General features: G+C 39.2%; 1 protein-coding gene across 2 annotated transcripts in view; it reads right to left on the bottom strand.

Annotated features, from left to right (window-relative positions):
* The window catches only part of trappc12 (trafficking protein particle complex subunit 12), a 39,574-nt gene that overhangs the window by 18,618 nt on the left and 4,537 nt on the right, over positions 1 to 16,419 (bottom strand). For both annotated transcript variants that reach the window (XM_058090374.2, XM_058090373.2), the window contains exons 4-5: positions 11,930 to 12,043; positions 5,979 to 6,117 (exon numbers count right to left, since the gene is read on the bottom strand). In XM_058090374.2, coding sequence (XP_057946357.2) covers positions 5,979 to 6,117; positions 11,930 to 12,043 — 253 coding nt within the window. The remainder of the gene's footprint in view (positions 1 to 5,978; positions 6,118 to 11,929; positions 12,044 to 16,419) is intronic.

The raw sequence follows: 16,419 nt of genomic DNA, 5'->3' as shown, positions 1-16,419 counted from the left end.
CTGACCGGATGCAGCTCCTCCATTTGTGGCTCAATTCTTAAGTCTGATGCTCTTGGGGTGTCAGCAAGTTTCATCAGCTTAAAATTAAGACTCTTAAAGCCTTTGATGTCTCGGTGCAAATTTGGAACTAAACAAATCATGACACTGCCGTTAGTATTTCATATATACAGTATATGCCAGGAGATATGTCAATATGCAAGAATAATTGAGATCTGTATAATATAGCAAGCTAACTACCAGCTTAATTGTTGATGGGGGACCCACAACTGTACTTTCATGTAACAATATTTTATGTGAAACTACTATAATGTATCTATGTTTAATTGATTTATATTATTAATATTAATTTTAAAAGGGATGCAAACAAATAATTATTGAACGACAATGTATTCAGGTTTGTCACAAAAATTAATAACTGACAAAAACACATTCTTTAGCTGTCGCACAATGGCAGTCATCTCCTAAGGCAGGGGTCTCAAACTCAATTCACTTGGGGGCCACTGGAGCTCGGGTCTGGGTGAGACTGGGCTGCATCAGGTTTTCAAAAAAACCCCGCATTTATTAAAAACAAAAAAATTTAAAAAACTTCGCTTTGGTTCCAATTTTCTACAAGAAAAGCTCTGATAAAACATTCCACTCTTAAATATCTTACTTTTTATTTTTTTTTCTACACAAAATAAGATGAAAAATAAATAAACAAATCAAGAATAAAGAAAATCAATCAATCAGTAATAAATAAATAAATATAATAATAATAATAAAACGGCAAATAATAAAAACTTAAACCACATATGGGTTGGGTAGACAAATTATTTTTTTCAGATTAAAATGAACAAAGCATTATTAGAGCCCTGTAGACATGACAAAACACGACTATAGTCACATTTATACTCTTTTTATTTACAACATATTGCGCAACTGCAGGGTCTTGAGACACATGCTAACTCGCAAACTACGACCTAAACGGTAGCCTTCAAGTTATTTCCTTTAAACTTAAATAGCCAAAAACTTACCACTTCCACAAGGATAGGGATGATAACTATTAACAGTTATTTAACCTTTAACATGAACATTAATGAAACGTAATACTTTTTTCTGGGTACATGATACCATACAGCAGCCATATCAAACTTGCGCAGGCCGCACTAACATTAAACTTTCATATCAAGGCGGGGGCCTCAAACTAGTGTCCTGTGGGCCACATTTGGCCCACGGGCCGCATGTTTGAGACCCCTGTCCTAAGGCATTTAAAGAATTCTGTCATGATAAGAGACAGTCAATACAAGCATCGGGCCGAAGAATGTTCTATAGTACTTCTGATGTCAGAAATTAAAACTCCTGTCAGTTTGTCTGCAAGCAACTTGCAGGGCACAAAGCATTTAATATTGAGCAGAATCGAGTCAATCAGTGCAGTCTTTTTAAAGGTTGTGGTTTTGTGTTTGTGTGCGTGTGCGAGTGCAGCTGTGTCTCTGCAACTGCCTTCACTGTGGTAGCCCGAGGGGCGAAGCAGATACTAAGTAATGGGAATACATTAGAGTTATTCATGCAGTGTAAAAAAAGGACAAACTAAAGCTAAGAGCTGCTGCAGACAAGTGGAGTTGCTCAAGCTTTTCGACAATAAAAAAAAACAACTAAATTCTGATTTAAACTTTAAAACATATTTTCAATGTATATGATTTATATTGTAAAAAAACAAAAAGGAAACAACAAATTAAGGTCTTTAGAGGGCTTCTGACTATTCCTGTGAATAGGCGTACACAAGCATTCTTCTTATTGACTATAGATATATTTACATTCACTCCCTCATCACTCCCTCAAAACATCGATGAGACCTGACATTACACTAGATTATTTTATTATCTTAGTCAGCCATGGCCTGTCCGACATGATAGAGTGGAAAAAAATATATATCCTCCAATTCTGTGTGGAAGTGGTAAGTGTTTGGCTTTTTACTTTGTTTTTTTCCGCACTCCAATTGAAACCCTTTCTTAAGTTTAGAATAAATAAATTGGTGGCTAATGAGTTAGCTTTCTAGCATACTATGCTGAATGCCATGGCTGTCTCGTGTCCTCTGCAGTGATCCCATTGCCTGTGCATGAGCATTCATTCATTCATTTTCTACCGCTTTTTCCTCACAAGAGTCGCGAGGGCTGCTGGAGCCTATCCCAGCTGTCTTTGGGCGAGAGGCGGGGTACACTCTGGACTGGTCGCCAGCCAATCACAGGGCACATATAGACAAACAACCATTCGCACTCACATTCATACCTATGGCCAATTAACCTAGCATGTTTTTGGAATGTGGGAGGAAACCGGAGTACCCGGAGAAAACCCACGCATGCACGGGGAGAACATGCAAACTCCACACAGAGATGGCCAAGGGTGGAATTGAACCCTGGTCTCCTAGCTGTGAGGTCTGCGCGCTTGTGCATGAGCAATGTGGTGTAAATAAAGAATAATAGGAGTGTAAAGGTGACTATAGGGGTGTTATTTAGTGTCTAAATGACTCTGATAATGGCAAAAATTTTGAAAGTTATAAACATGTTTTCTATGCTCGAAAAATGAATATATACTACTTTTATGCTACTTTTTAAAAATATTCCGGAACCAATTAGCTACAATATACAAGGGATAACTGTGTTCTCATCATGGGCTTGAATGTCTTTTTAATGGGGGGGCATTTAATGTAATCTTCCAGGATGGAATTATAACTCACGCCTTTATTTAATAAAACAAAATAATTAGTTGACAACACTCAACGAAAACGATGAGAATGTCCAACTAACTCAGTAGAGATCTAAGGCTGGTGTAGACTACGTACACAAGTTGGGAACGTCTTGTAGGGGCATTTGTTAACCACAGATTGTAGGATGTCTAGTAACCACCAAGGCTTAAGCCTGCCAAGATTCAAAAACTGCTGGAGCTCCACCGAAATTTGCAGCTGCCCACACAGACAGGCCAGATGCCTGTTTTTGCAAAAAAATTGCGACAGAAGTCGCAGTGTTTTGTTTTTTTTTACATGTATGTTGAACTAAAGTTGCCTCTATACTGCTCTGAACGTCTCCAAGACTCTGGTCCTCCTCTCAGCCTTCTGGCAGTGAATGGCAGCCATCTGTATTGCCAGACTGTCTGCCTGAGAAAGTAAGTAAACCTCTCTCCTTTCTCATCTCCTCCATTACCTTCTCTTTAACAAAGTTCTCGTGCACAGAGGTAGTACAGAGGTTTGCACTGTGTACTCCCTAATGTAAACTTCCCTCTATGCAATCATAACAGGCAAATTGAAAGTGAGCACGTGGATGGGCGATGCTGGGACACATTTGGTTGGTCAGGCAGTTGACCCGTCGCTGATCAGCGACAAATTTCATTGGCGAAAATGACAATGACTGACCAAAATGTGTTGGGAAATTGAAGGGATTAGACAAAATTGCCGGGTCGTGCATAATTTGCAGGGATTGGTTGAATTTAGTCCAATTGGTGCAATTGTAACATCACAAAATCCTGGACGATCTGAACGATTGAGTGATTTTTCCATAATCAGAAGTAGAGCCACACCAATATGTAAGTTTGGGACTGGTGCTAATACCAAGAGCTGAAAAAAAAACATAATCGATATACTGTATCAGCCAATATATGAAAAAATATCATTGGTATACACAGGATAAATGAAATAGTGAGACTGTCAACATATGGACATGCCTCTCTATGATTTACTTTTAGGTGGTGCCACAAAATTGTGGTGTTCCTTGCTTTACTGGTCCTGGAGCCCTGGCTATTGTGCACTGCACATGTTGCAAGTTAGCACCCTCACACCTTACTCTTCCCCTCTGCCTGTCAAATGAAAATATTTACATATACTCCTGTGACGATATTTTATGGCTGACTCACCGACGCCCAATTGGTAAAAGCACATTTGCTGCACCAACATCCACAAAAGAAAAAGAAATGGATAAATATGCCCCAGTTAACTATTGAGGTGGTATTGTGTACCACAAAAGGACTGTGTTGTCTATAATCTGTATTTGTAAAATATTGTTTTTGCTTTGTTATAAGCAATACAGCAATCATACTTAATAATATACATAATCACAATCTTTCCAGGATGTGGTAAACAGGTGGAAAGTGGAATCAATGAAGCCTGAAGCTTGATTTTAATGTCATTGGAATACTTGTGGAAAGCAGCGCACGGTATTTGGTACATAACAAGTGTCACAACCAAGTTGCTTTATGCTTGATTATATGTGCAATTAGTGTGTATTGATATACAGTGAAGAAAATAAGTATTTGAACACCCTGCTATTTTGCTATTTCTCCCACTTAGAAATCATGGAGGGGTCTGAAATTTTCATCGTAGGTGCATGTCCACTGTGAGAGAGATAAACTAAAAAGAAAAATCCAGAAATCACAATGCATGATTTTTTAACAATTTATTTGTGTGATACAGCTGCAAATAAGTATTTGAACACCTGAGAAAATGAATGTTAATATTTGGTACAGTAGCCTTTGTTTGCTATTACAGAGGTCAAACGTTTCCTGTAGTTTTTCACCAGGTTTGCACACACTGCAGGAGGGATCTTGGCCCACTCCTCCACACAGATCTTCTCTAGATCAGTCAGGTTTCTGGGCTGTCGCTGAGAAACACGGAGTTTGAGCTCCCTCCAAAGATTTTCGATTGGGTTCAGGTCTGGAGACTGGCTGGGCCATGCTAGAACCTTGATATGCTTCTTACGGAGCCACTCCTTGGTTTTCCTGGCTGTGTGCTTCGGGTCGTTGTCGTGTTGGAAGACCCAGCCACGACCCATCTTCAATGCTCTGACAGAGGGAAGGAGGTTGTTCCCCAAAATCTCACAATACACGGCCCCAGTCATCCTCTCTTTAATGCAGTGCACTCGTCCTGTCCCATGTGCAGAAAAACACCCCCAAAGCATGATGCTACCACCCCCATGCTTCCCAGTAGGGATGGTGTTCTTCGGATTGTACTCTTCATTCTTCTTCCTCCAAACACGCTTATTGGAATTATGACCAAAAAGTTCTATTTTGGTCTCATCTGACCATAAAACTTTCTCCCATGACTCCTCTGTATCATCCAAATGGTCATATGCAAACTTAAGACGGGCCTTGACATGTGCTGGTTTAAGCAGGGGAACCTTTCGTGCCATGCATGATTTCACATCATGACGTCTTAGTGTATTACCTACAGTAACCTTGGAAACGGTGGTCCCAGCTCTTTTCAGGTCATTGACCAAGTCCTGTCGTGTAGTTCTGGGCTGATTCCTCACCTTTCTTAGAATCATTGAGACCCCACGAGGTGATATCTTGCATGGGGCTCCACTCCGATTGAGATTGACCGTCATGTTTAGCTTCTTCCATTTTCTAATGATAGCTCCAACAGTGGACCTTTTTTCACCAAGCTGCTTGGTAATTGCTCCGTAGCCCTTTCCAGCCTTGTGGAGGTGTACAATTTTGTCTCTGGTGTCTTTGGACAGCTCTTTGGTCTTCGCCATGTTACAAGTTAAAGTCTTACTGATTGTATGGGGTGGACAGGTGTCTTTATGCAGCTAACGACCTCAAACAGGTGCATCTGATTCAGGATGATACATGGAGTGCAGGTGGACTTCTAATGGGCAGACTAACAGGTCTTTCAGGGTCAGAATTCTAGATGATACACAGGTGTTCAAATACTTATTTGCAGCTGTATCACACAAATAAATTGTTAAAAAATCATGCATTGTGATTTCTGGATTTTTCTTTTTAGTTTCTCTCTCTCACAGTGGACATGCACCTACGATGAAAATTTCAGACCCCTCCATGATTTCTAAGTGGGAGAAATAGCAAAATAGCAGGGTGTTCAAATACTTATTTTCTTCACTGTACATATATTGATATTATATATTGACACACTATCAAAATTGAAGTCTGCAATGATTGTGTTGTGTGATGTAGACCTGAACATTCAGTGTGTGTGAGTGTGAGTGTGTGTATACCTCTTCTTCCAGGGTAAAGAGTGGGGTAGTATTCATAGAAGAGGTCAGGTTGATCCAGATTGCCAAAAGGCTCAAATTCCAGTTCAGCGTTTTGGAAGAGGTTCAGCTTGGTGAGAAGGGCCAAACGTGCAAACCAAAGCTAAAAGACAGACACACACAAAAACACATAATTAATTCACAAAGACATGAACGGTGTGTGATTTTATAATGGGTTTATTTGGACACAAAAATACATAAAGCAAATAAGAAACCCTTACAAATTAACTTGAATTTCATTGCATAAAATCATTATTTGATGCCCTATCAACCAGCAATAGTTCTGAATCCCACAGACTGGTTAAGTGATCATCAAAGATATTTACAAATTGTTGGTATTAGAATTTAATTATAATTTAAACAATGAATAAATACAAGACAAAAGCCTCAAGATCTCAACGCGTGGGGCAAGGAAGATTCTTAGAAGGTGAGGGTTCAGCCAAGAATTACAAGCTTGTAAATGATCTCATCGAAGCTACAACCATAGTCATCAGGACAAACATCGGTACCACATTTGCTCATACCGGATTGAGATTTGGCCTAGTGGCTAGCAACCTGTTGGGCAAAGTCAGCTGGGATAGGCTCCAGCAAACCCCCGCAACCCTAGTGAGAACAAGTGGTATTGAAAAAGGATGGATTCTGCACTTAAATGTTCAAGTAACACCAAATTGAGGTCTTCGATATCAACTCTATTTGTCATGTTAGGAGGCTGAGAAATGCTTAATATGACTACCACAACCACCATCCCTACTGTCGAACAATGAATGGTGTCCAAGACTTGATGATCGGGAGCATATACCATAGAATCCTGGATGAGAACCCGAGGGTCTCTGAAAATCAGTCTTGGATGGGTCTTCCAGCATGACAATGGTCCATTGCAACAAATCAATATGCAGTGCATTAAGATCCTGGGCTGGCCTAGCTGAAACTTCGAGTTGCCAAGCGACAGCCCTGAAATCTCCATGGTTTGAAAGGATAACTAAGGAGTACAAATCTCAGGCAAGCATTATTAGTATGTTGTACTTGGGGATTCAAATGCTCATTTCACTGATTAACTCAAAACCTTTTTAGAGTTTAGATATTGTCTTTGCTAATATAAACCTACCATAAAATCAAAACTGTTCATGTCATGGGGTCAACTTATAAAATCAACATAGGATCAAATAATTATTTACAATTGTTGAAAAACAATAAAAAAATGTAAAGCTTGCTTCATAATGTTTTTATCAATGTTAAACTGTGTAGCATAGAACAGGTCACATCATATCACAGTAATCCCTAGTTTATCACCATTAATTGGTTTCATATCTGACCATAATTAGTGAATTTCCACTTTATACTACAAAAAGTGGTTTTACTGGCTGATATATCGATTTTTACAAAATATCTATATTTACTTTAAGCACTATATCAAAACCAAACATATCATCGTTATCAATATAGACTGGATATGCGCTGTATCACCCTCATTCCTGCATGCAGGAGGGAGTAGCGGTGTAGCAGAAGCCCGGAGGCTAGCAAACAGGCTACCGCGTCTGCGGTGGAAGAAGTCATCAAGGAAGCAATAAGTCAATAATATAGAGGTAGAACCCAGATCATAAAAACAATAATTTTCACCACCTTGTGCCACAAACCTGGCTAAATACTGTATATGGTCCCTGTTGCAACAGTGGGGGAAAAACGGCATTAAAAACCTGCTGGAAACGATGGACTTGCGATAACCGATGACAATTTCTACCGAATATACAAGGACATCAGTCAGACAGCTGTTAAGCCTGATGCAGTTGAAATACCAATACCAGTGATCTAATAGTTTACTTTGATATGTATGTTTATATCTTAATATCACATTTATTTGTGATGTGATGCTTTTGGCAAATGCAGAAATTCATGCTACACGTATTAATGAGAGCAACATTAAGTAAGGCACTATGCATAATGTATCCACGTAGAGCTTGTGGACAAATATTGCTCAAAAACAACAGTGTCCCACTTAAAACATTTTATTGAACAACAAGAGACAACGTTTGCAAAAAGAAGTCATATCAATACACTAATTGTCATATTACATGTGCACATTTTTGGACCCATCCAGTGTGACATTAACACTTGGACACAGGTTGGACACAATACAGCAAATGCTCACAATCTTGGAAAGAAAGGTGACCTCCTCGTCCTTACATTGCAGATACAAATTAGCAGGTATTCTGTTATGTAGCATCGCAGACTTTATGCGCACATTATCAATCACTCCTTTCACAAGATTCCTCAGCTTTACTATTGCTGGTGTGTTTACCACATTCTTGGGTTCGAGTAGATGTTTGTTTGAGGGCCAATGGTTTTTGACCGTGGCACACCACAGGCCCTTGTTGTCTTCGATATCAAATCCTCGATCAGACAAAACAATATCACCTGGTAGCAGTTCATCAAGGAGGCCGCAATTCTCGGTGACCTGTATGTCAGATGCACAACTCCCCCATTCCTTAGAAAGAAACACTATTGCACCTTGTGGCGTGATACCAAGGAGGTATTTTACAGTGTGTGTGTTTCTGTTGGAAGACAATGACTGCCTTTGTGTTTGAGTGACCCTTGATTGCCTCTCTATATGGATTTGGAAGCAGTCAACAATAATGGCTACACGTTTCCCAAAGGTTTCCAAAAACCAACATGGCATCATGGCTTGCAAACAATGCCTTTTGGGCCACAGTACCAAGGAGTTAAGGCATGAATACAACACATCTACAGTGTTGGTAAATGCAGTGTAAATAGTTTCACATGAAACCTCGAGGAGTTGTGCTAGGTGTTCAACTGAAATTCCAAGCCTTAGACGAGCAAGTGTCAATAACACCATATGAAAGGGGGACAGCTTGGACACTGGCAACGAAGGCTTAACCTCATCTAATACCACCATAAAAGTAGCAAGGCTTGGTATTCCTGTGTAATATTCGATGGTATGTGCATTGGCTTTTAAGAAGTTTTCATCCATGTTATTTTTGTGTAGCTCACAGCAAAGCTCCTTCATTGGCAACAAAAATGCAAGTTCTTCAGAGCTGCTCTGCCCCAAAAATCGATGTATCTGGGATGCCGATTCTTGTGCTGCTTCCACACCCATAACCAATTCCTCATCCTTTTTCACATCGCCAGCCACTTCTATGGGGTTTACCGCTTGTACGCTGTCAACCGCCATAGCCTCTGTTGGGTCTTCCAATTCCTTTTTTTGTGGTGCCTGTGTCTTGTTAACAAGTTTCTTGACATCTCCCAGCGTTTGGAATTCTGTGTGTTGTCTTGATGCTGACCTTTTCTTTTGCCATTTTACAAATCTGTGATAGTAGTGATCCGGTGACTTTATGGCGGGTGTATCTTCATGCTGTAGGTGAAGGCTCGGAACCCAGTCAGGGTTTAATACATCCATTGAATGTGCTGGTTTGCCTTCCAAAGAATATAATGATTACTTAGCATCATACAAACATGCCTAAAATGAAAGTAGCACTTTGAAATAATTTCAAATCTACACTAAAAGACCTTATATGCTGCATTAGAGACTGGAAAGTGTGAAAAAAAAACCCTTGGACCTTAACCTGTCCGAACTTGTATGTTAGTCAAATGTAATAAAGGAGAGCAAGTATTAGTTGTCCCTCTTCACTTTGTTGTTTGAATTCCGCAGTATCACTCTATCATGTTTGTTTCATAGTTGAAAACTGCTTATTAGTAGTCTGAAATATGCACATTTTAGCTAATTGTACATATTCTTGGCCTAAATCAAGCATTTTCAAACAAAAATACAAATGTAAGGCATTCAGAAGATGCGTTTAACGATGCGATATGTCGTATTCTACAAGTCTGGTATCTTATTTATGTCTGCGTTACATTAAACTCTAACGAGATATTGTTTGTTAGCGTCATTATATTTGTCCAAACAAATGTACCTTTAGTTGTACCAGTCATTAAAATGGATCAATGAACTGAAGAAACAAAGGTGGTCTAGTGTTTTATTTCCCCACGACTGTATGTATATATACATTTTTGTATTGGTGGTGTGCCGCGAGATGTTTCTAGAAGAAAGGTTAGTTACCACTGGCATATGTTTCACGTTTCTGACTACCCAGTTCTCTGAAATGCAGCATTGCACAAATAACACATAATGTTATGCTTTGTCACTCACCTGAGTGAAAATGTCTGGAACACACTTTCAAATTTATATTTGTGCCGTATGTTATGTCTGTCCGTTGTACGGCTTCTAACCAGGCCATCCGTCTTTTCTTAGTTACCTCGGAGTCTTCCGTCCCTTGATTCTGATTCCAAGCAGGGAAACTATAGTAGGATATTTTCTCGAGTCGTCCGTGTTGATGGCGGACTCGGTCACTACAACTACAAACGCAGCAAGTATGTCTATCCATGGCCTAAATATGTATAAACCCCACGTGTTAAGTTTCTTCTTGCTAATGTTTGCAAACATGCAATATCCATCCCATCAGCCACCAGGGCGAACTGAATGATGACGTCACTTAGATGCGTCCAAGCGAACTGGGACGTTGGAAAACGGGTTGTCAGGCGATACAAAAGTGATTACATAACGTTGGTAAGCAAACTATTAAGAGTTCAACAAATTTAGCCCCGTCTGCTGACTTTTTAAAATGTATGTATTTTAAAATGTACTAAGAATGCCATCATTTAATTACATCCAATACACAATTTCAATCAGAAATGGATGGAGAGCCTTTGATTCACAGAGATCACATTTGATCACATTTGACAGTATGTGGCATGAATGTGCAGGAATACTGACTTATCTTATATGAAGTTATATTAAAACATGTTATTGTACTGCTGTGCGATAGTTTATATGCTATAATGGCATTAAAAAAAACACTGTGAACACTATGTTCACAACGGGATGGAACACATGGAAGATACTCATCTGATTATGAATGTAATGAAACTGAAAAACACACTCACCACATTATCCAGCAGTACATGCACTAAGATGCAGCAGTTTTTTTGTAAATATCAACAATGAAAAAAAAAACACAAGATGCATCACAAACGGCTGCCATTTTACACAATGTTAGCATGATGGCCAACACGTGTTTTGTGCTTAATGGATTATTTTGTATTTTGGTGCACTTTTGTTAAGATAATCTATTTCAGAAACTCAGATGTAATTAGCCGCAAACGCTACATATATACATGCTAATTACACAGCAAATTCAAACAATTATCAGTCAAAAATAAAACTATATGACCCACTATCCTCCGAGTGGGATATACTCATAAACCTATCTGTAATTCTTGGAACATTATTGTGGGTATTTCAGTGCCTAGCATCACATGACTGATGGTCCAAGTCCAGACCAGTCCAAATGGTCTTTTAAAATTCTTTATTACATTGGTGACTGTTCAAGAGATTTATTTTAATTAATTAACTAGCGCAGGGATTCCAAACCTTGGGATCTAAACCCAAAAAGCATCACTACCGAACTAACTATAGTTAGCCTCCAATTTATTTATTCTAAATTTAAGAAGAGACCGGGTAAGAAGGGCAAAGTAAGAAGCCAAAAACTTAAGCCATGCAAAATGCTCTTACCACAGTTCATTAATACAATTGATTTTCTGCACCGCATTATAATGTTCAGTCTAAGTGTACTTAATACATACATAATACATACATACGCCGTACCTCATCTTCTGTATCTTAATTAAACAGCTGGACAATTTTGCCATCAAACACAATGATGCCGGGTTTCGCCAAACACTTAGATACCTTAGCCCAAGCATTGAACTTGCTCGGCGCTGCCGTACATATTATGTTGTGTTCTCTGAAGGCTTTTAAGTTCGTCTTATAGTGTGGAAAATACAGTATACAGTGAAGCCAAGCCACCCCTTCAAAGTTTTCAAGTCAGATGTCTGCATCCTACCTGCAGTGAGTTTGTGGTATGGGAAGAGGGCTGTCCAGCTTTTCCATATCCCTGGCCATGAGCAGTCAGAAGACGGCCTGTCAGATCCACTGCCGCTCGCCAGTTCTTGCTGCTCTGCATGGAGGAGGAAACAAGCTTCAGTGTGGCTGCAATCAGATGCAACATACATCATTTCCATAAGAACATGGTCAACAGAGAATAGCTTCTGGAATAGCTTCACAAGCCTGCACTGAGCCCTGAACAATGGAGTCACTTCACACCAATTTCCTAGTTGTTGACCACACATCTTGGCTGAAAGTCAATTAGAAGTTGGAGATGACCGAAGCTTCATCATGTTCCTTATCCTGATTCCAGTACAAAGACATTCCAGTATAAAATAGAACACTTGACATATACACAGGACAGAGTGTAAACATGACAAAAATGAAACAATGGAATTAAATAAATACTACATGAGAGTAATACCGTAAGAGTATGCAAATAATAAATAGTAACACTATAATACATAAAAAACAGAAATAAAACATATAAAACAGAATTATACTATATAACAGGGGTGTCACAAGACACACAGTACACAAGACGAGACAATACACAAGATCGGGTCTTCGGGAAGGAGACAAGATTTTAATATTACTTAATATTACTTAATAATAAAACATACATGATAATATATTGCAAACGGGTTATGGAACAACCATACAAATGCTGAAACCAATGCACAAAGTGAACCCTTTTCTTGCCTGTTTGTAGGCGGGATATGAAAACAGACATGGCAATATATTGAGGCCGACAAAATAATTGAGTTCATACGATTAGTTTGTGATTAATTAATCTGCTATCATCCCAGGCCTCGTGCCCACAATACATTTTCTTTAATCAATGATATAGCCTGTGTGTTCTCAAAAACTCTATACTGTACTAGTGCATCTCAATGAATTAGAATATCGTGTAAAATTTATTTGATTTCAACAGTTCAGTTAAGGCCACGTAGCAAGGAAGTTGTGGCAGTTCATTTTTTCATGAAAGCATGAACCAGCAGTTTACAATACTGAACCTTTGACTCTTTATATATAACTACTGCCTTTTCTGGAGTATTCCAGTCCCAAGTCCAACTTTCACCCTTTCCCATGTTGGCCTTTATATTCCTCTTCGCTGTGACCCCTTCCTTACCTTCCCATCTTTTATTTCACTGCTGTCATTACTGTAGTTCCTACACCCTCACCCTCCCTCTTCTGCTGCCCAGTGTCAGCTGCTAGGCTGCCTCTGAATCATCATTAGGGTGGGAAATGAAGCTGAAAACAAGGAGGCAGAGAGGATGACCAAAGCAGCTGCAGCCACTCTGAAATACAAAATATACACACCCGACAGTATGCTGAAGTATATCATCGCCTTGCTGCAAGGCATTTGTGTGTATTTCCTGGTGGGGTGAAAAAAAAGGAAAAATACTGACCATCTACATTGCTGCATGGACAGGGATTTATTATATTTATGTAATTTACAATAGAGTATGTGTGTATATATATAGAGAGCCCCCACTAATTTACAGTGAATCTATCTGACCATTTTATATATTGTATAATTATACACTGAATAATTACCTACTTAATAATAAAACCTATAATAATAATAATAAGTCTTGAACAGCAAACAAATGTATGTTTACATTAAAAGAGTTCATCCTTGATCAATGGTCGGAAAATATATATAATGGTGGGAAATTGTAAAATGCAATCGTAATCAAAAATCACCTATAATGTACACTACTGTGACTTGAACCTCAAATGCAGGTGGAAATGAAATAATTCCTTTCACAAGCCCTCACAAACTGCCAGTGGTGGGATGCACCATAAATGAACAATGCATGGGCTCAAGTCATGGGCTAGATTACAGTGAGCGTCAGTATATTCTCACACGCATTGAACTACACAAATGGGCACAAAATTTTATCATCACACACACACACACACACAATTACTAATTCTTGTCACAGGTTTAAAAGGAGTGAGGCTTTTTAATTGTGTTGAAAGTCACAAGTTCAGTGTGCCTTTGCTTTGATGAGTTGAAAAAAAAAGCTGCGCATAACAATGCTTGATGAACAAACGAACGCCCACATATCCTCCCACCAGACAAAAAAGCCTCCAGGCAAACCAAACTTAAAAAGACTTTCTCCACCCAGCTTTGGTTAATACAGATCTCCCCTGCAACTTCAATGAAGCTCCAACAATACACAAAGAGGAGAAAAAGAACATTAGTCTATACCATACTTGCAGGGCAGTGATCACTTTGAAGCATGTATAGATGGTGTGCAGACATTTCAACTAAAGGGGACAGAACACTGCCCTCAAGCTGCGGAATGGTTGCAATTTTACTGATATGAACTTCACACATTAGCCATGTTTCCTCCCACAGGCCATGGCTGGACTTTGCCAACAGTACCACTGAGAGACGCTGAGGCACAAAACCGGCGTAATATACGATGAGGAGTAGCTTGTGGCTTTTGAGAGAACTCCGCATAACACTCCCTGAGACAGTTCAGCAGAGATTCAAAGTTGTAAGTGACACTCCGCTGGGTAATATGAACTACTGATTGACTAGTGGGCTGTTAGATAGTTTTAATGTTGTGGTTGTCAACAATAACGGCCTGGCCCATTTCTTTTTGCCTCCGAGAGCGCTATAGAAGACCACGTTGGGGGTTACCAGTACTCATTCGCATCCTCTGTCTTCCACAACAGAGAACACACGCAGTTTTCCATTTCCACTTCTAATGTTGATCTGTTTTTTTTTTTGGGTTAAACAAAATATTTTTACACCAAAATGACACCTGTCTTCTCTCACTAGTGCAAAAAACTCTTGAATGGAACTACAAATTAATCCAAACCAATTAATCTCGTGCTCTGTTTTTTTTCTCCTGTAAAAGGAAAAAAAGAATCTGACTTATGTCAGATTCCAGACTTTTTTGCATTATAGTCGAAAATCAACACAAAAAGATGACTGATGGCCTCAATTAGCACATTTTTTTTAGCATTAAAGGTCATCAAAGTCAATTTGGGTAATTGTAGTCAGGTTGTGGTAAACCGTGATCTCTATTGTTTTTTAATTTAGGTTTTGTATTCATGGTGTGTGCTACCATTAAAGGGGACCTATTATGCTCATTTCTCGTGTTCAAACAACAGTCAAGGTGAAAGAGACAAGAAGGCAGCAGTGTCTCAGACTCTGTGCTAAACTTCCTGTAACAAAATCGACTAAATAAACTCCATCCTGCTACTTAGACATTTTGGCCAGTGTGACTCTTGTCCATTTTCACTAGTTTATGTTGTCAGACATATTAAATAATATTTCACAAGCTGTGTATTTTTTTTTTACAACTATATTTTTCTCTCCAGATGTTGCTTGCCTCCAGTTTACATTTCTAAAATAGTCTTAAAGCACAAAACTCATTGGATCGGAATTAAGTACTGACCATAGAAGAAAAACATTAGCGAAACAATAACAGGGGTCACCAACATCGCATTCAGATTTTCAGTTAATAATGTGAGACGCTAGAAAGCTTTCTGTGTTTGTGGAGTGTTTTGGCATGGGGTGGGATGTTTGAGGGCAGGGGCCAACAACACATGGACCGCTTCAAGGGTTTGAGTCTAAAGTGCCCTCTGCTGTCCACCCCGATTATTGTTTCTTTGACCAATGTTTTAATTACAGGCACCTAGTGAGAGTGTGTGTGGAAGGCTGCAGAAAAGTCTGCAAAGTCAGCATGTTAATTTTGATTGGCTAAACGTTATGAAAATCAATAATCAGGTTTCATGAGACATTTCGGACCCCCAGGTAACTTGCCTGTGTTTAATGTACACCCCTGTTCCACAGCCTGCTCTTCTACTTCGTTAACACCTAGAAGTACATGCTTGTGCTCTGAGCCCCTTGCTTCAAATGCCCCGCACTCCACAACAAAACAATAATTCAAAGTGAAAAATGAAAAATAAATGGAGAAGTTCAACCTGAAATGACACTGAAAAAAGGTGGGCATTAAGGGTGTAATGACATTTAAAAACACATCGGAATAAATACACCCTTATTTTAAAAAAATGTATGTTATTGTATTGTTTTAATGTGTGTTTTCAATTAGATGTTTTTCAGTGTCAACACTGTCAGAATTGACTAGCATTATACCATAATTACCGTATACTTCCACAATGGTTGCACTGTTGCCTGGCAACCCTATATAAATCAGCCGCCATGCTTGCACACTACAGTGCACGCAGACATACACCCTTGATTGACACAAGCTTGAGCCAGTTAAATAATAACACAAAGTCTGACATGCTGGTACACTGAGTACCGGTAATGCCCCTGCGTGGACGGGACTCAATTGTGGTATAACCTCGTAGGCATTTCCTACTTCAGGACTTCCTGCTTCCTACTTTGACAGCAGTGGTCCGGCATGCTGTAGTTTGTGACACCTTCCGGACAATTTTATTTTATCACAAAACAATTGA

The sequence above is a fragment of the Doryrhamphus excisus genome, linkage group LG14, assembly GCF_037039965.1.
Source record: "Doryrhamphus excisus strain RoL-2023G ecotype Guam linkage group LG14, RoL_Dexc_Guam_v1.1, whole genome shotgun sequence".
NCBI lineage: Eukaryota > Metazoa > Chordata > Actinopteri > Syngnathiformes > Syngnathidae > Doryrhamphus > Doryrhamphus excisus.
This window is presented reverse-complemented; position numbering and strand designations above follow the sequence as displayed.